This window comes from Spermophilus citellus, assembly GCF_964194105.1.
Source record: "Spermophilus citellus genome assembly, chromosome: 10".
In the NCBI taxonomy this organism is placed as follows: Eukaryota; Metazoa; Chordata; class Mammalia; order Rodentia; family Sciuridae; genus Spermophilus; species Spermophilus citellus.
The window spans coordinates 82,836,878-82,855,915 of NC_138197.1; the positions used below are offsets into that span (position 1 = coordinate 82,836,878).

The 19,038-nt window shown below is 34.1% G+C and overlaps 1 protein-coding gene across 6 annotated transcripts in view; it reads left to right on the forward strand.

Moving 5' to 3' along the window:
* Positions 1-19,038, forward strand: part of MON2 (MON2 homolog, regulator of endosome-to-Golgi trafficking) — a 112,381-nt gene that overhangs the window by 66,316 nt on the left and 27,027 nt on the right. For all 6 annotated transcript variants that reach the window (XR_014024070.1, XM_081309961.1, XM_081309962.1 and 3 more), the window contains 3 exons: positions 435-633; positions 12,126-12,754; positions 18,585-18,728. Coding sequence is in view for 5 of the 6 variants with exons in the window: in XM_081309961.1 (XP_081166087.1) it covers positions 435-633; positions 12,126-12,754; positions 18,585-18,728 (972 nt within the window). In the remaining variant the exon portion in view is untranslated. The remainder of the gene's footprint in view (positions 1-434; positions 634-12,125; positions 12,755-18,584; positions 18,729-19,038) is intronic.

The following is a 19,038-nucleotide window of genomic DNA, read 5'->3' on the forward strand; positions in this document are numbered from 1 at the left end:
GGATATCTTCCATAAATATATTTTTTTGCCTGGAACCTTCTCCTTAACCTTTGTTGTTTTTGTTGTTGTTGTTTTAACATTATCTCCATGGATGTCCCATTGATAACAAGTCTTACATGATGTTCTGTTTAGTTTATTTTAATGTTTTATATTTCATGACCTTAAATATGACTTGAAAATACATGGTTACTTTAATTGGTCAGTTTCATCTAATATGGGGATTAATAAGACTGTCAGAGGGCTGGGGATATAGCTCAGTTGGTACAGTGCTTGCCTCGCATACAGGAGGCTCTGGGTTCACCCCCCAATACCACCAAAAAAAAAAAAAAAAGAATAAGATGGTAAGGTATAAATATTTTTTATACAACTTCTGGTTTTCTACACTGTTACTTAAGTATCAATATTTTTTGTATGACATTTTTATAAATATTTAGGTTCTCTTTAATCTACTGGACCGAGTTCGAGAGTCTTCTACAACTGCAGACAAAGAAAAGATTGAATCTGGAGGTGGCAATATTCTCATTCATCATTCAAGAGATACAGCAGAGAAGCAGTGGGCTGAGACATGGGTATTAACATTGGCTGGAGTAGCAAGAATTTTCAATACCAGAAGATATTTACTGCAACCATTAGGTGTATATACATATATTTTTCTTTTCTTTTCTGGTTATACTAGTAATTTATATTAAAGGCAATTTGGAATATATAGAAGATTCTTTTAGAACTCATATAGATACTACCACCAAAGCACAATCAATCTTAATTTGCGGTCTTTGTGTTTATGTGTGTACACATGCACATTTTCATTCATTTCATTGAGAAAAAAAATTTTTTTCTTGGTTCTGGGAATTAAACCCAAGGATACTCTACCACTTGGCTACATCCCAACCCTTTTACTTTTTATATTTGACACAGGGTTTCATTAAGTTACCATGGCTAACTTCAAATTTCTGATCCTCCTACCTCAGCCTCTTGAGTCTCTGGGATTATAGGCAGGTGCTACTGAGCCTGGCCAAGAAAATATTTAATGTGTATCTACCAGGGGCTAGTCTTTAGAAATATAATGATGAGCAAAATACACGCTGTCCTGGGAATGAGGGAGGCACCATAACTATATCAGGCAATGCAAAAATCACTATAATAATAGATGCTGCCAAGGACTGTTGTGCATTATGAACTTAAAATAGGTATTTGACTTAGCCAGTGAGATTTAGATAGATTTCCCTGAAAAAGCACTATATTACCCGAGATCTGAAGGTTAAATAGGAGTTAATGAGACATGAAGTGAAGAGAGGCTTTTAGGAAGAGAAAAATTGAGGAGACAGAATGGTGATGACCCTATCATGTTTGAAGGTTTGGAATGAAGAGAGAGAAAAGTGTGATTCCCAATGGGGTTGTAGAGGTAGGAAGAGGCTAGACTGTGTAAAATGTGCTCAGAAGTTAGGACCAAATCCTAAAAACAAGGAAAAAATCCACTGCAAGTTTTAATTGATGAGCAGATATGTAGTGACATGCACATATGCGTAGTTCAAAAAAGACTACCTTGGATAATGTGTATAGAATGAAATGGAGCAAAGAAGGATGATGGGACACTGTTTGACTGGTTAGGAAGCTTTTCGTGGTACAGATCAGTGGTTCTCAGACAAGACCAATTTTTTTCTCCATAGTACATTTGGCAATTCTGGAAATAATTTTGGTTATTAGAACTGGGAAGAAATGGGTGCTACCGTCTTCTGATAGGGACAAGGGATAATGATACATAGCCTATAATGCACAAGGTGACCCTGCACAAGAAAAATTGTTTAACTAAAAGTGTCAGTGATACTGAGATTGAGAAATGCAGGAGGTAGTAGAGAAAAATGAACAGAGATACTTTTGTACATAGTTGTGACCATACTATTTTATTTCCTTTAGTATTTAGGTACAGTTGTATACATATATTTTATTTCATTTATTATTTTATGATTAACTTTTTAACCTCCTATGTTAAAGGATAAACAGTATACTTACTCTTCCCAAAGTTATTTTTCTTTTAAACATGGTGTCATTTTTTTTAATACCTTTATTTATTTATTTTTATATGGTGCTGTGGATCAAACCCAGTGCCTCAAACATGCTAGGCAAGCGCTCTTCCAATGGGCCACAACCCCAGCCCTGAAGTTATTTATTTATTTTTTTTTTAAAAGGAGAAGCATAGAGAATTCCTGTCCCAGAGGCTGTGATTCTGCCCATCAAGGGGAGCAGGAGGCTTTTTTTTTTTTTTTTTTGAGAGAGAGAGAGAGAGAGAACTTTAATATTTATTTTTTAGTTTTCGGCGGACACAACATCTTTGTTTGTATGTGGTGCTGAGGATCAAACCCAGGCCGCACGCATGCCAGGCGAGTGCGCTACCGCTTGAGCCACATCCCCAGCCCCCCAAAGTTATTTTTTAAATCCTTTATAAGCACTTCTTTTTTCAAAAGCAAATAATTTATAGTATCTGTTCCATCTTGCACTTTGGGGCTTCAAATATATTTTTTAAATCTTATTTTTTTTCTTTTCGTTGTGAAATTTAGAAATAGTGAAATGTACAAATATTGTGTATTTGCTTTGTCTTGATAAAAAATAGCTATCACTTTTAACATCTCTATATTTTTTAGAGAGAGAGAATTTTTAAATATTTTTTTAGTTTTCAATGGACACAATATCAATATTTTATTTTTATGTGGTGCTGAGGCTCGAACCCAGCACCCCGCGCATGCCAGGTGAGTGTGTTACCACTTGAGCCACATCCCCAGCCCAATATATTTACTGTATTGTAAAAGCTAAGAACCAATAAGTATAGATTTAGGCTTTTTAAAAATGAAGATATGACATAGTTCATGTGGCTTTCATAATTTCTTATAATGTGAAGACTAGGAAATTTTATTATTATTTTATGGCATAGTTTATATTTTTGACATAAGCATGTACAATATATAATTATATCTAGTCTTATAGAAAAGGGAATTCTTTTATATTTCATAAAATGTTGTCTGTGATTTCACTAGCCTGGGGCTGTGGCAGCCATAGATGTCTTGGATCAAATTATAAGACCCAAAATGCAAAGGGCCAACAGATTCTTTGAGAAGAGAGAGCAAAAACTCAGTGAAAATATTAAAAACACTATGGTGACTAAAGGGGGAAATGCAAAGGCAACAGTGATGCAAATACTTAGAGAGATGCATGCACTGAAAAACTTGAGGTGTTCTATATAAAAAGAAAAATATTGGTATCATAGAATGAATTTGGAAGTGTTCCCTCTTTTTCTATTTCATGAAATAATTTGAGGAGTTCTGCTATTCTTCTTTAAAGGCCTTGTAGACCTCAGTTGTGTATCCATCCAGTCCTGGGCTTTTTGTGGTCAATAGGCTTCTGGTAGCATCTTCTATTTCATTGCTTGAAATTGATCTCTTCAAATTGTATATATCATCTTGATTCAGTTTGGGCAAGTCATATGACTCTAGAAATTTGTCAGTGTCTTTAATATTTTCTATTTTATAAGAGTACAATTTTTCAAAATAACTATCTTCTGTATTTCTGTAGTGTCCGTTGTGATATTTCCTTTTTTATCACAGATATTAGTAATTTTGAGGATCAGATATCACTGAAATTCTTTTCAAAGAAGTCAGATGGTTCTTTATTCATGTTTGGATCCCATAATAAAAAGCAGCCAAAAAATCTAGTTGTATGTGACTACCATGTGCTGGCTATGGTTGAATTAGGTATTGAGTAGTTTGTGTCTCTAAAAAATATTAATAACAGCAAATGTTCCAAGGGAACAAAACTCATGTCAATATTTTCTGGTGATGCTTTTGATACATCAGAAAACTAACAAGTCTTCTTATTGATACCTCCTTGACTAAGAAGATGAGCAACCTGGGGGTTGAAAAGTTCAGCTTTTTCTTCTCAGTTCTCTGTTGTTCTCTGAGCAACAGTTCTTCTTGTTCCTCTTCTTTTTTGACAGCCTCAAGGTCTCCTTTTGATGCTCAGCAGTATATTCCTAAGTTTCAGTTATTTATAATTTATTTCATTTGAAATTTTCTTGCACCATTCATATAAACTTAGACTTTTTACTCTAAATTAACCTTTTAAAATTTTTTTATATACTTTGCCCTAGATTATTGTTGGAAAGTTGGTGACATGTAAATTAAATCATATTCTTTGCACTTTAAATTTAAACAAAAAAGTATTGTCTGTGCCTAAATGGTGCAACATTTTAAATCTGAGTTTAGGTTCCACTCTGGTTGGCAAATGTAATGATCTGATTTTGTAACTGGGATGATAACCCAGAAGTATTTCATTCAGCTATTTAATAGTTTTAAGATACAATTTGTCAAAACTCTTTAATATTTCACAAATGTCTGTTTTTTATTTCATATAAATTTTATCTTAATTCTTAATACTGTCTAAAGTAGGCAGAAAAGTACCTATTATTTCATACTTTCAGCATTCCTATTTACTGAATGCTTCCTCAAACATTTCTTTTTTAAAAAAAAGGAAGTATTTGGATGATTTATGTACATACACACACACACACACACACACACACACACACACACACAGAGAGAGTCATTTAACCCAGTCACTCCCTCTCTCTTTTTTTTTTTTTTAGTTATACACGGCAGTAGAATGTATTTTGACATATACAATCACACATACATGGAGTATAACTTCCTGTTCTTGTGGTTGTACATGATGTGGTGTTACACTGGTGTATTCATATATGAACACAGGAAAGTTATATCCAATTTATTCTACTGTCTTTCCCATTCCCATCCTCCATCCTTTCCCCCCATTACCTCCTGTCCAATCTGGTGAACTGTAGTCCTCCTTCCCCCTTATTAAGAGTCAGTATCGGCAAATCAAAGAGAACATTTGGCTTTTAGTTTTGGGGGATTGGCTTATTTCACTTAGCATGGTATCCTCTAGTTCTGTCCATTTACCGTCAGATGCCATAATTGGTTGAGTAATATTCCATTGTTTATATATATCACATTTTCTTTATCCATTTATCTTTTACAGGGCACCTAGGTTGGTTTCATAGTTTAGCTATTGTGAATTGAGCTGCTGTAAACATTAATATGGCCGTGTCACTATAGTAAGTCCTTTGGGTATATGCCGAGGAGTGGGATAAATGGGCCTAATGACCTCCATACTGCTTTCCAGAGTGGTTGCACCAATCTGCACTCCCACCAGCAATGTATGAGTGTACCTTTTCCCCCACATCCTTGTCAACATTTATTGTTACTTGTATTCTTGATCCTGACTGTAGTGAGATGAAATCTCAGTGTAGTTTTAATTTGTATTTCTCTAATTGCTAGAGATGTTGAACATTTTTCATATATTTGTTGACCATTTGTATTTCTTCTTCTGTGAAGTAACTGTTAAATTCCTTTGCCCATTTATTGATTTTTTTGTTTTTTGGTGTTAAGTTTTTTGAGTTTTTTTTTTTTTTTTTTTTTTAATATCCTGGAGATGAATGCTCTATCTGAGGTGCAAGTGGCAAGGATTTTTCTCCCATTCTGTGAGCTCTTTGTTCATGTTCTCGATTGTTTCCTGTGCTGTGAAGAAGCTTTTTAGTTTGATTCCATCCCATTTATTGATCCTTGTTTTTACTTCTTGTGCTTTAGGAGTCTTATTGAGGAATTCAGTTCCTAAACTGACATGATACAGGTTTGGGCTTACTTTTTCTTTTAGTTGGGCAGGGTCTCTGGTCTAATGCCTAGATCCTTGATCCACTTACAGTTGAGTTTTGTATAGGATGAGAGTAGGGGTCTAACTTCATTTTATTACATATGGATTTCCAGTTTTCCCAGCACCTTTTGTTGAAGAAGATATCTTTTCTCCAATGTATGTGTACGATGCCTTAATATGAGATACTGTATTATTTGGGTTTGTCTCTGTGTTTTCTATGCTGTGCCATTTATCTTCATGTCTGTTTTGGTGCCAATACCGTGCCATTTTTGATACTGTATCTCTGTAATGTAATTTAAGGTCTGGTATTGTGATGTGTCCTGCTTCACTTTTCTTGCAGAGAATTGCTTTGGCTATTCTGGGCCTTTTATTTTTCCAAATGAATTTCATGACTGCTTTTTCATTTCTATGAAGAACGTCATTGGAACCTTAATAGGAACCTTAATAGGAATTGCATTAAATCTGTAATGCACTTTTGGTAGTATGGCCATTTTGACAATATTAATTCTTCCTATCCAAGAACATGGGATATCTTTCCATATTCTGAGGTCTTTTTTAATTTCTCTCTTTAGTGTTCTGTAGTTTTCATTGTAGAGGACTTCCATCTCTTTTATTAGACTGATTCCCAAATATTTTATTTTCTTTGAGGATATTGTGAATGGGATAGTTTCCTAATTTCTCTTTCAGTTGATTCATTACTGATATATAGGAACTCAGTTGATTTATGGGTGTTCAGTTTATATCCTGCTTCTTTGCTGAATTCATTTATGAGTTCTAGAAGTTTTCTGGTAGAGTTTTTCAGATCTTTTAAATACAGAATCATGTTGTCAGCAAATAGATTTAGTTTGAGTTCTTCTTTTTCTATTTGTATCCCTTTAATTTCTTTTTTCTAATTGCTCTGGCTAGAGTTTCCAGGACTATATTGAATAGAAGTGGTAAAAGAGGGCATCCCTGTCTTGTTGCAATTTTTAGAAGGAATGCTTTCAATAAAATAGAATGATGTTGGCCTTAGGTTTTGCATATATAGCTTTTACAATGTTGAGTTATGTTCCTGCTATCTCTAATTTTTCTAGTGTTTTGAAAAGGAATGAATGCTGTATTTTATCAAATGCTTTTTTTGCATCTATTGAGATACTCATGTGATTCTTGTTGTTAAGTCTATTGATGTGATGAATTATTTTTGTTGATTTCCATACATTGAACCAACATTGCATCCCGGGGATGAACCACATGTGATTGTGGTATACTATCTTTTAAATATGTTTTTGTATGCAATTTGGTGTGGAGTTTTTTATTAAGAATTTTTGCACCTATGTTCATCAGGGATGTTGGACTGAAATTTTCTTTTCTTGATGTGTTTATCTGATTTTGGTATCAGGGTGATACCTAGCTTCGTGGAATGAGTTTGAAAGGGCTCCCCGCTTTTCTATTTCATGGAATAATTTGAGGAGGTTTGATGTTTGTTCTTCTTTGAAAGTCTGGTGGAACTTGGCTGAGAATCCCTCTGGTTCTGGGCTTTTCTTTCTTGGTAGGGTTTTGGTGCCATTTTCAATTTCATTGCTTGAAATTGATCTGTTTAAATTTTCTGTGTCTCCCTGATTCAATTTGGGTAGGTCATATATTGTTAATACTTTGTTCATGTCTTCAAAATTATATATTTTATTAGGGTATAAATTTTCAAAACAGGTTCTGATCATCATCTATATTTCAGTAGTGTCCATTTTTATTATTTCCTTCTTCATCACAAATTTTTGTAATTTGAGTTTTCTCTCTCTTTGTTAGCTTGTCTAAGGGTTTATTAATTTTATTGATTTTTTTTCAAAGAATCAGCTTTTTGTTTTGTGAGTTGTTTTGGATTGTTTCTTTTGCTTCAATTTCATTGATTTCAGCTCTGATTTTAATTATTTCCTGTCTTCTACTGCTTTGGGTGTTGATTTGTTCTTTTTCTAGGGCTTTGAGATATAATGTTAGGTTATTTATTTGTTAACTTTCTATTATGAATGAGCTCAGTGCATTGAACTTTCCTCTTATCACTGCCTTCATAGTGTCCCAGATATTTTGATTTGTTGTATTGGTATTGTCATTTACATCTAAGAATTTTTAAATTCATCCCTGATTTCTTCTGCTATCTATTTGTCATTCAGTAGCATAGTATTTAATCTCCAGGTGTTAGAGTAGCTTCCATTTTTTTTTATTTTATCGCTGATTTCTCATTTCAGTTCATTATGATGTGATAAAATGCAAGGTATTATTTCTATTTTTTTGTATTTGCTAAGAGTTGCCTTGTGCCTATGATATGGTCTGTTTTAGAGAAGGATCCATTTGCTGCTGAGAAGAAATTGTATTCAGTCTTGGATGGACAAAATATTCTCTGTGTCTGTTAGGTCTAAAATATTAATTGTATTTTTTAGTTCTGTAGCTTTTTTATTTAATTTTTGTTTGGAGGGTCTATCCAATGGTGACAAAGGTGTGTTAAAGTCACCCAGTATTACTGTGTGGTGGTCTATTTGCTTCTTGAAATTGACAAGGGTTTATTTGATGTATGTAGATGCTCCGATGTTTGGGGCATAAAAATTTCTGATTGTTATGTATTAATGATGTATGATTCTCTTAAGTAGTATGAAATGTCCTTCTTTGTCCCTTCTGATAACTTTGGCTTGAAGTCCACTTTATTTGATATGAGGATAGAAACCCCTGCTTGTTTACGAGATCCATCAGAATGATATGTTTTTTCCTATCCTTTTACCTTCAGTCTGTGGATGTCTTTGCCTATGAGGTGAGTCTCTTGGAGACAGGATATTGTGGAGTCTTGTTTTTTAATCCATTCTGCCAGTCTATATCTTTTGATTGATGAGTTTAGGCCATGTACATTCAATGTTATTATTGAGATATGATTTTTTTTTAGTTTTCGATGGACACAATACCTTAATTTTTTAAAATTTATTTTTATATGGTGCTGAAGATCAAACCCAGTGCCCCACACATACTAGGCAAGTGCTCTACCACTGAGTTACAACCCCAGCCCTGAGATATGATTTTTATTCCCTGTCATTTTGATTTATTTTTTGGTTTTCAATTTGAATTAGTTTCTCCATTGATTCACTGTTTTTTTAGTGTACTTCCTCCCTTTGCTGGTTTTCATTTTTTTTTATTTTATTTCATCCTCATGGAATATTTTGTTGAGAATGTTCCGTAGTGCAGGCTTTCTGGTTGTAAATTCTTTTAAATTTTGTTTATCATGGAAGGTTTTCATTTCATCAGCAATTCTGAAGCTTAATTTTGCTGGGTGTAGTATTCTTGATTGGCATCCATTTTCTTTCAGAGCTTGGTATATATTATTCCAAGACCTCCAAATATATGGGTCTGGGTTGAGAGATCAGCTGAGACCTGGATTGGTTTCTCTCTAAATTTTACATATTGTTTTTCTCTGGCAGCCTTTAAAATTCTATCCTTATTGTATATATTAAGCATTTTCATAATAATGTGCCTTAGTGTGGGTCTGTTATAATTTAGTATATTTGAGGTCCTGTTTGCCTCCTATATTTAATTTTTTTATTTCATTCTTTTGGTTTGGGAAATTTTTTTATATTATTTCATTGAAAAGAGTGTGCATTTATTTCGTTTTTATCTTCAAGCCTTCATCTATCCCAATAAATCTTAAATTTGGTCTTTTCAGACTATCCCGTACTTACTGAAAGTTGTGTTCATGGTCTCTTAACATCTTTTCTCCATGGTCAACTTTGCTTTCAAGATAATATATTTGTTGTCATTGGCTGAAACTTTCTCTTCCAAGTGTTCTAGTCTTTGGTAATGCTTTCAGTTGAATTTTTAATTTGGTTTATTGATTTCTTCATTTTGAGGATTTCTGCTTGGTTTTTATCAGAATCTCTCTTTATTGAAGTGATTCTTCACTTCCTGTATTTTCTCTGATTTCACTCCTTGTACTGTCCTTTACTTTGCAGATCAGTTTAACTATGTACATCCTAAACTCCTTCTGTGATATGTTTTCCCCTGTGGTGTCAATGGATTTGGTTATTGGAATATATTAGCTTCTTTGGGGCATTTGTTCCCTGGCTTTTTCATATTGTTTGTGTGTCTGCCCATCTAACAGTATGGGTCTGAGGCAGTCAGCTCTGTGGACTTCTAGTGTCCCTGAAAATTTCCAGTACCTTACTGTTTAGGGGGAGACAGATAATAACAACAATATTCAGTATTAAACCAAATAGTTTCTGTTATATAATTATAATAGTTATTTATGTCTATAATGAAAATTATCACTATAAACAGAAATTATATGATCAGTTATTACCTACAATAAAAATAGCAAGTTTGCAAAAGGTTTATAATTTTAAGTGATAAACAGGGTGACAACAGACTGATATAGGATGTGATGATTATGAGGGAAGAGCAGAGAAGAGAGAAGTGAAAGATTAAAGGAAGAGTGAAAATGATAACAATAGAGATCGGCTTTTAGTGCAAAATAGAGAAAGAGAATCAAGGGAAACGGATAGCTAAGGGAAAAATGTATACTTAAAGTAAAAATTTTAAAAAAATAAAAATAAAAGAATACAAAACAAAACTAAAATATGCTAAGCAAACATCCTACTCCTCAAAAAACTGATCCACAAAAAATAACTAGCTTCAAAAATGCTAGAAATGAGAAAAAAACAGATTGGAATATGTGTAAATGTCCATGTACCATTAATGTCACAATTAAACAGGGAAAAGAAAAAAGAAAAAAAATCTCAATGAAAAGTTAAAAAACTCTTCCTGTTGGAGTTCAAAAGATTCTTTGCTGCTCTTCTCAGCAGTTTTGGGTGGAGTGTTATGCTACACCCTCTGGATTCCTGGAGAGAGGTAATCCCAAGCAGAACTTTAGGAGGTAGGGTTTAGGCTTAGCTGGGCTCCAGGCCAGCATTCTTTGCTGAATGCCAGTTGGTCTGGAGATTTTAAATAATCATACCTCCAGAGCCCTGTAATTGTCTGTACATGCTGGAAGACTGTACCCCAGGGATCTCCCCTGGGTTCTACTCAAAATAGCAAGTTTTGTGGTAGAGAAGCCAATTCTTAGTCCCCTGTGTCACTTGCAGACCCCATGTTTCCTCGTCTTGGGTCAGTCTCCAAATTCACTCTCTTCTGCCCCTGCTCTTCAAATTCCCAGCCAGGTGTGTCTCTCCCAGCCTGTCCATGCAGTCAGATTGAAGCGGGGGAGGTAGAGCCAGGTGGGTTTCTGCAACTAGTTGTCCCCTATGTAAAATTCTTTCCATGTTTGATTTTCTCTTTGTCACTTAAGTACACTCTGTCATGCATTTTGTGTTTACTGGGCCTATATTTTGGGCCAAACTAGGGTTTGCCGGGAATCAGATCCCTCAGCTCTTGGCTCCATGCCGTGACTCAAAATGGTTTCCATGACTCAAAACAGTTTCTTTTCTTATCCTCCGAATGCAGCCAGGTGAGATGATAGCTGCATAAGGATATTGTGTAGCATGCCTTTCATTTTAATCAGGCATTGTCCTTGGTCTCTAAATATTCTGTATTCAGACATGCCTTAGGCCTCCTAAAAATGTGGTTTCCTTTAATTTCCTTATCCCTCCACATCTCTTGCAGAGGGACCATTCTAGCTGGTGCTTCTAGCCCAGCCTAGGCAATGGCTATGCCCCTGGGGATTTCTTCCTTATTTTATTATATCCAATCTCCTGAGTCCCTGATCTTTGAATGTCCAATATTAAATTCCATTAAAGTATACCCCCCCCCCCTTTGTGTTTACTCACCTTGCTGAGAAGCTGCCTGTCTGCTTTCTTGGTTCACTCCACAGAGCAGCCAGGAAACGACCTCCTCTATTCTGCCATCTTGAAAAAAATCTGGATAATTATTTTATGAATAAAATCATTGCACTTCATTGCTACAGGATTTTTTTTTTCTTTTGAGCCTCATGGGAACAGACTGCACCAGGTCATAGAGTGCTTCATTATTAATATAGTTAATTTGTCACAGGAGTCGAGGAATATTGAGCTGATTAGTGGAAACTAACAACTACCGTTCAACCCATGTTCTGCTGAAAATAGGAAATAGTATAAACTATACTAATAGAAATAGTATAAACTATACTAATAGTTCTAGGAAATAGTATAAACATGTATACATACACATTTTATTTTTAAAACCAAGAAATTATTTGATATTCCTACTATCATCTTGGTGTTTTTGTTCCTGTATCTGAAAAACAAATTTATTGCTGGATTTCCGGGTTCTGATGATTTTAATTCACGTTGTTAGTACCTAATTATATATTTTTTTAGTTCTGTGTGAATCTTGGAAAAAAATGAAGGAAATTGTTTTAAAGAGTCTAATAATAAGAGAAAATTTGATTACTTTTATGCTAATTGAATTTCTTTCTCTTCTTAATATAGGAGATTTTTCAAGAGCTTGGGATGTTCTTCTTGACCATATACAGTCAGCAGCACTCAGCAAAAACAATGAAGTGTCTCTGGCTGCTCTGAAAAGCTTCCAGGAAATTTTACAGATTGTGTCCCCTGTCAGAGACTCAGATAAGCCTGAGACTTCACCTGTAGTTAATGTACCTGTGCCTGTCCTTATTGGGCCTATCTCAGGCCCTGGTTTAAGCCGGCCATTCATAAGAACAGATTCTATTGGAGAAAGACTTGGAAGATATAGTAACTCTGAGCCACCCATAGTTACTGATGAGCTTGAAGACTTGAATCTCTGGTGGGCTGCGTGGAATACTTGGTATAGAATTGGATCTGAAAGCACTAAGCCTCCTATTACTTTTGATAAACTAACTTTTATTCCCAGCCAACCCTTTCTTACAGCTTTAATTCAGATATTTCCAGCACTTTACCAACACATAAAAACTGGTTTTAACATGGATGACTTGCAAAAGTTGGGAGTCATATTACACAGTGCTGTTTCAGTTCCAATAAGTTCAGATGCATCTCCTTTTATTCTTCCATCTTATACTGAAGCAGTTCTCACAAGTTTACAGGAAGCTGTACTTACAGCTTTAGATGTTCTCCAAAAGGTAATATGATTTTATTGACTAAGCAGTAATTAATATGGTTTTCTGAATTTTTTTTAACTTTGCTATATATTTTCGAGGATAAATTCTAGACCATCAAATTGTTGTGTAAGTGTACTTGAGGATAAATTCAGGATTGTCAAGATATAGTTACTTAAAAGACTCACAGCTTTCTGGTATTTTCAAAAAGGTAATTAAGGCCTACTTTGAGTCTTTTAAGAAGCTGCCTGCATGCTCTTATTCCAGTTCACCAGCATTTTTGATATGTTAATACAGTTTTTCACAAAAGAATATGGTATTATTATTATTATTCAAAAATTAATAAAAATTGGGATTATATTTTGGTATTGTTTTCATTTGTACTTAAATTTAGTTCCTAATTTATTAGAAACCCACATTAATAAAGGATAAGTTTATAAAAGTCTTTTTCTCACAGAAATTTTAAGAAGTTATGTTTTTAGCTTTGGGTTTTGTTATTGCAAAAATAGCTAATCATTAAAACAAGCAGACCTAAAAATCATTGAAAAAGCTAGGCGTAATGGTGCATGCCTGTAATCCCAACGGCTTGGAATGCTGAGGCAGCAGGATCATAAGTTCAAAGCCAGCCTCACCAACTTAGAGAGGCCCTGAGTAACTCAGTGAGACCCTGTCTCTAAATAAAATACAAAAAAAAGGGGGGGGGGCGCCAGGGATATGGCTAAGTGGTTAAGTGTCCCTGGATTCACTCCCCAGTAAAATTAAAAAAACAAAATCATTGAGCAAATCCAAATTATGAAGTAAAACTAGATAAAAATAAAAGTGTTTTTAGATTATCAAGGAAATTGATAGCACAATTCAGAATCATTATAATGTTAAACAAAATAAAGGGTCAGCTGAAGGTTGGGAATATAGCTCAAATATAAACAGTCAACTGAAAAGCCTGCCATTCCAAGATACTCTAACAAAAGCAAGATACACCTAGATTCTAGGCAGGCATGCCTAAAACCCCAGCACCTCCAGAAACTGAGGCAGGAGAATCACAAGTTTGAGTCTAGCCTGGGCAATTTAATGAGACCCTGTCTCAAAAAAGGCTGGAGATATACAGCTCAGGAAACACTCTGGGTTTAATCCACACTACAAAAACAAAAAACAAAACTAGATTCTGATCAGATAGAGATTTTCAGTTGTTAAATAAAGAAAATCATGTTTTTTAATTAACCAAATTTTTTTGTTTGTGTTGTGTGTGTGTGTGTGTGTGTGTGTGTGTGTGTGTTTGTGTGTGTTTCTCGCACATTCTGGGGATTTAACCTAGGGCAATTTGGCACTGATCTACATCCATGCTCCCTTATTTGGGGGTTGGAGAGGCAGTATGGAAATAAGGGGCACTTAGCCATTGAGCCTCATCTCCAGCCCTTTTTTATATTTTATTTAGAGACAGTGTCTTGCTAGTTGCTAAGACTGATTTGAACTTGCAATGCTCCTGTCTCAGCCTCTCAAACCGCTGGGATTATAGGCATGTGCCACCATGCCCACCTAATTGATTGTTTTATCCAACTAGAGTGATGAAAACTTTCGTAGTAATAATGAAAATACTTCTAATAACCATGATATCACTTAATTGCCTCTGAAGGCAATATAGCTAAGTAGTAACTTGTTCTCTATTTAATCCTTAGTTGCGTTATACAGGGAAACAAATGTGGAGAAAATTAAAATTTAAGAAAATCTGGCATTTTAGAAAATTGTGAGGAATACTTAATATTTCTACCCTGCCTCCCATCTCTCCAGAATGGGAATTACTTTGAGTGTGTGTGTGTGTGTGTGTGTGTGTGTGTTGGTGGTGGTGGTGGTGGTGGTGCTGGGGATTGAAACCATGGCCTTATGTATGCTAGGCAAGCACTCTACCAACTGAGCTAGATCTGGATGGGGATGCAACCTGCAGCTGAGGTTGGCGTCACCTTTTTCATTTAGACGTGAGGGAGGCCAGGAAAGGGTTAGCTTAATCATTTTCTATACACCAAGCTGTGCCAGCAGTCCATGGGCCCCTGATTGTTTCTCTGTAGACTCTTCAGACCAAGATACTATCGGGACAGTCCGTTGGTATGTGTCCAAATCACCGCTCATCACTGATGTTCTAGAGATGGTGAGCTAATAAAATGTTAGCTCTTATTATGTTTATCACAGTCCCAATTCCCCATCACCACCATAGGTGGTGTTAGAAAACCTTAATTCCCACCCCCACCCCCACTTTTGTATGGACTACAAATAAAACTTGGGGCAATTTGCAGTTTGGAGGAAAAAAAATATTAATTTCCCACAATTTGAAGTGAAAATAACTTTTTGTTTTCATTGGGGAAAAAATATAGTCTATCAATAATTACTCCCCCCACTGGACATATAAATAAATTGATTATAAAGGGAACCCTCAGTTGATGCTTTTTATTCCTAAAGGGGAATAAAAAAGTTTTTCTAACAGAAAATAAAATTATAGGCCTTTCAGAAATACTTATAATCTAGATCTCTCATTGACATGTTTGATTCAGGTTTTAAAATATATGTAGAAGATAAAAACAACACCTTAACTACCTTTCAAGGAAAAAAAGTATATTTCAATTTTTAAACTCTGTTTTATCAATAAGAGAACAAGTGGAATCATTCATCCAAGTATTAGGAGTTTATTCTGAGCTTTTGATACCTTGAAAACAAAATATATATCTTTAAGTCTGAAATTTAGGAAGCTTTATATTTCATTTATATCAGTTCATATCATTTTTATATGATTATTAATTTATACTCTAGCCATTGTTTTATTCTTTGCATAATTACCTGATGTTGCACAAACCTTGAATGTGAAATTTATTTTAGTATCTTCTAACAGAAAAATTAACAATTTATTTCAGTAAGTGATTTTATACTTTCTACAAGTGTTAGAAAATTTTTGCACAAGCAAAATTTACTTTGGGATTTTATCTTTGAACTATCTAGCAAAACATTTCCTTGATTACAACCAATTTTCTGTCCTAAAGGAAAAACTCTGTTCAACATTATTAGTCACCCTTATATTTATATTTAGTGCTTCATAATCTTAGTCTTGTTTCTCATAGGACTAGTTACTGACCAGCCTGACTTGGTTATGTGTGCTAATTGATTTTTTTCCTAAATTATTTTTGCATACATGGGGGAACTGATAATTTGATTGTCTGCTTTGTGTATGTAATGTACTATAAGTTCTGATGTCAGGAGACTACATCTGACTTATGTATTGCTAAGCTTCTTTAGGTCAGGTAGCTGGGTACAATGTATGACTGCTGGACTTGTACTTCAGAGACACTATCACATTGTGTGTGAATGTGTCTTTGGAGTTGTGTAATGAACCCCTATCTTCTACAGAATATATGGCAAGTTTCTTAATCTTTTTATATTCAGCTTCCTCATTTGTAAGATAAAAATAAGTCTACAACTTTTTGCCTTTTAAGTAGAATTTGTAAGGCATTTTTTAATTTATAAATGACAGTGGATTGTATTACAATTCTTATTACACATATAAAGCACAATTTTTCATATCTCTGGTTGTATACAAAGTATATTCACACCAATTTGTGTCTTCATACATGTACTTTGGATAATAATGGTCATCACATTCCACCATCATTTATAACCTCATGCCACCTCTCTTCCCCTCCAACCCTTCTGCTGAATCTAGAGTTCATCCATTCCTCCCATGCTCCAGTACCTGACAGAAGGTAAACACTGAGTAAATGTTAGCCCTTATTATTTTTATCATCATGTTCTCTGGCAAAGACATTAGTACAAGGCTGCGACTAGATGATGTGTTGGTACATGAGTTACTAAGCAAAACCTTAAACTATTTCTTTTCTTGTTTTTATGTATATGGCTTTCAAGGACTAATAAGAAATATTGCCCAGATTATCAATTTTCATCTCTTTACTAAAATTTGTTTTTAGGTTCATCCTGTATATTTTTCTGATAAACTTCAGAATACTGAAGAAAAGCCAATAAAAATTTTTCTTGGATGAAATTTGTTCCCCAAAAGGGAAGGGGGCTTTCATATTTTGCATTTCATAGTCCTAGAATTGCTTAATAAGTCAGCAATACCACTGTTAGTATGTTTTCAAAAAAAGACCATTGGAAATCAAATGCATAATCAAAAATACTATCATGTAAAATACTTCTAAAGAAATTGTGATACTTAGCTTTCTGGAGCATCCACACGATTAGAGCATCCAACACTTAGAGTGGTGACAGTATCCACTATAATTAATTACCACTTGTTTACTTCCAAGAGTTGAGATCCCAGCAAAAGGTTAATAAAGAAGAAAGTAGAACTATTAGAAGCAGTCAGAAAAGATAATTTTCTTTAGAATGTATAAATTTTATTCAAGGTCTCTATTCACTGTTTTTGAGAAAAATAACCAAATGTTGAGAGTTGTTATTAGATTTCTTTATTGTATTTTACTACACTGTAATTGTAGGATGATCTAACTTATGTGTGGACAGCCCTTGCTTATCTGCTTTTTATCTCAGTGCAGTTTTATCTAAATTTTAGTCATAGATAAATGACTAGGAGGCCGGGATAAAATAATCTGATAAGTTTTAAAAGCCATAGATGGGGGGGCATGGGACAGTGGAGAAACTTTGGACTGGGCAAAGGTGAGGGAGGGGAGGAGAGAGGGAATGGGGGTAGGAAAGATGGTGGGATGAGACAGACATCACTACCCTAGGTACGTGTATGATTGCACAAATGTTGTGCCCCTACTTCTTATACAACCAGAGGAGTGAAAAATTGTGCTCTGTTTGTGTACAGTGAATCAAAGAGCATTCTGCTGTCATGTATAACTGATTAGAACAAATTTAAAAAAATTAAAAAGCCACAGATTGTATAAAAAAATATTTTTTAAAGTTTTTTCTTAAAATTTTTAAATGCTTTTCTAGCATGTGTAAGGCCCTGAGTAAAATATACTCAGTAAAATAAAAAAATAAAGATAAATAAATAAAACTTTAAATTTTAGTTTAGTGTTTTGAGGGTACACTCAAAATACCCTTTTAAGTGTACAGTGATTATGTTTTTTATTTTGTACAACACAATGGTATTTTAAATACTCCATAAATATTGCCAATAAATATTTAAATATTTTTAGCATATTTGAAGTCATAATCTACAGTATCAGGATATACATTTTATTCTTTCTGTTTAATTATTTGAAGTAATATATCTAGAGAAACTAGCTAGTATTCATTAAAATGATATGTTATTAATTTGTATTAAAATATTTTCTTGTTTTAAATCAGATTTATTCAGAGAAATTAGACATTAAATATTTAGCCTGTTAAATTTAATATGTAATTTTTTAAAACAAATTTTTATAGATGACTTATTTTCCCAACTGTAGTGCACATGATTATTTGTTAAGGTTGGTAGACCAGGCATGATGCAGAAATGATCTATCATTTCAGTGAACTGATATCACTTAAGTAGAAACCAGTATCATCTTGGTCAGTGAAGCACTTTTATTCTGATAGCTGTATTACTGAACAAATCAGTTGTAGAACCTCAGGACTGCCTGGGACTTTAAGTACTTGCCCCTTTTCTTCTGTGCTAAGAAATAAATTGTGCTTTATTAACAAGCATTTTTAAAAGCTGATTAACACTTTGAGGCTATTTTATTATTTTTATTTTATTCAATAATAGTTTTAAATAGTTTAAATATCTTTCAAAGTATATAAAAGATGGTATAATACTGACATAAAATAGTACAGTCTTTAAGATTCTTGGGTTAACCAGATATGTATATAGTGAAGAACTTCTGCATTCTAATGTTCATATTTTGCTTTTTAGGCCATCTGTGTAGGACCAGAAAACATGCAGATAATGTATCCAGCTATATTTGACCAGTTACTGGCATTTGTAGAATTTTCCTGTAAACCTCCACAGTATGGACAGCTGGAAACAAAGCACATTGCAAATGCAAAATATAATCAGGTAATTTACTATAAATTTTATTTATTCTGTGAGATTTCATGGCTTATAAAAACAGTCAATTCCACTTAAGATGGACTTTGATTATCTTGGAAAAAGAATGTTTTTAATTCACATATGGTCAGTTCCAATTAAGATGCACTTTATCTCAGAAAAAGAATTTTTATTCAAAATAAACTTACAGGTATCTGTTAACAATTTAAGCTGAACAGAATATTATTTGAGAAACCATTTCTGTGTTCATTCCTCCTGGTTTATGACTTTCCCAAGAAGTTCTTCAGAAAGTTTTACCTTTCATGTTACTCTCTAGTAC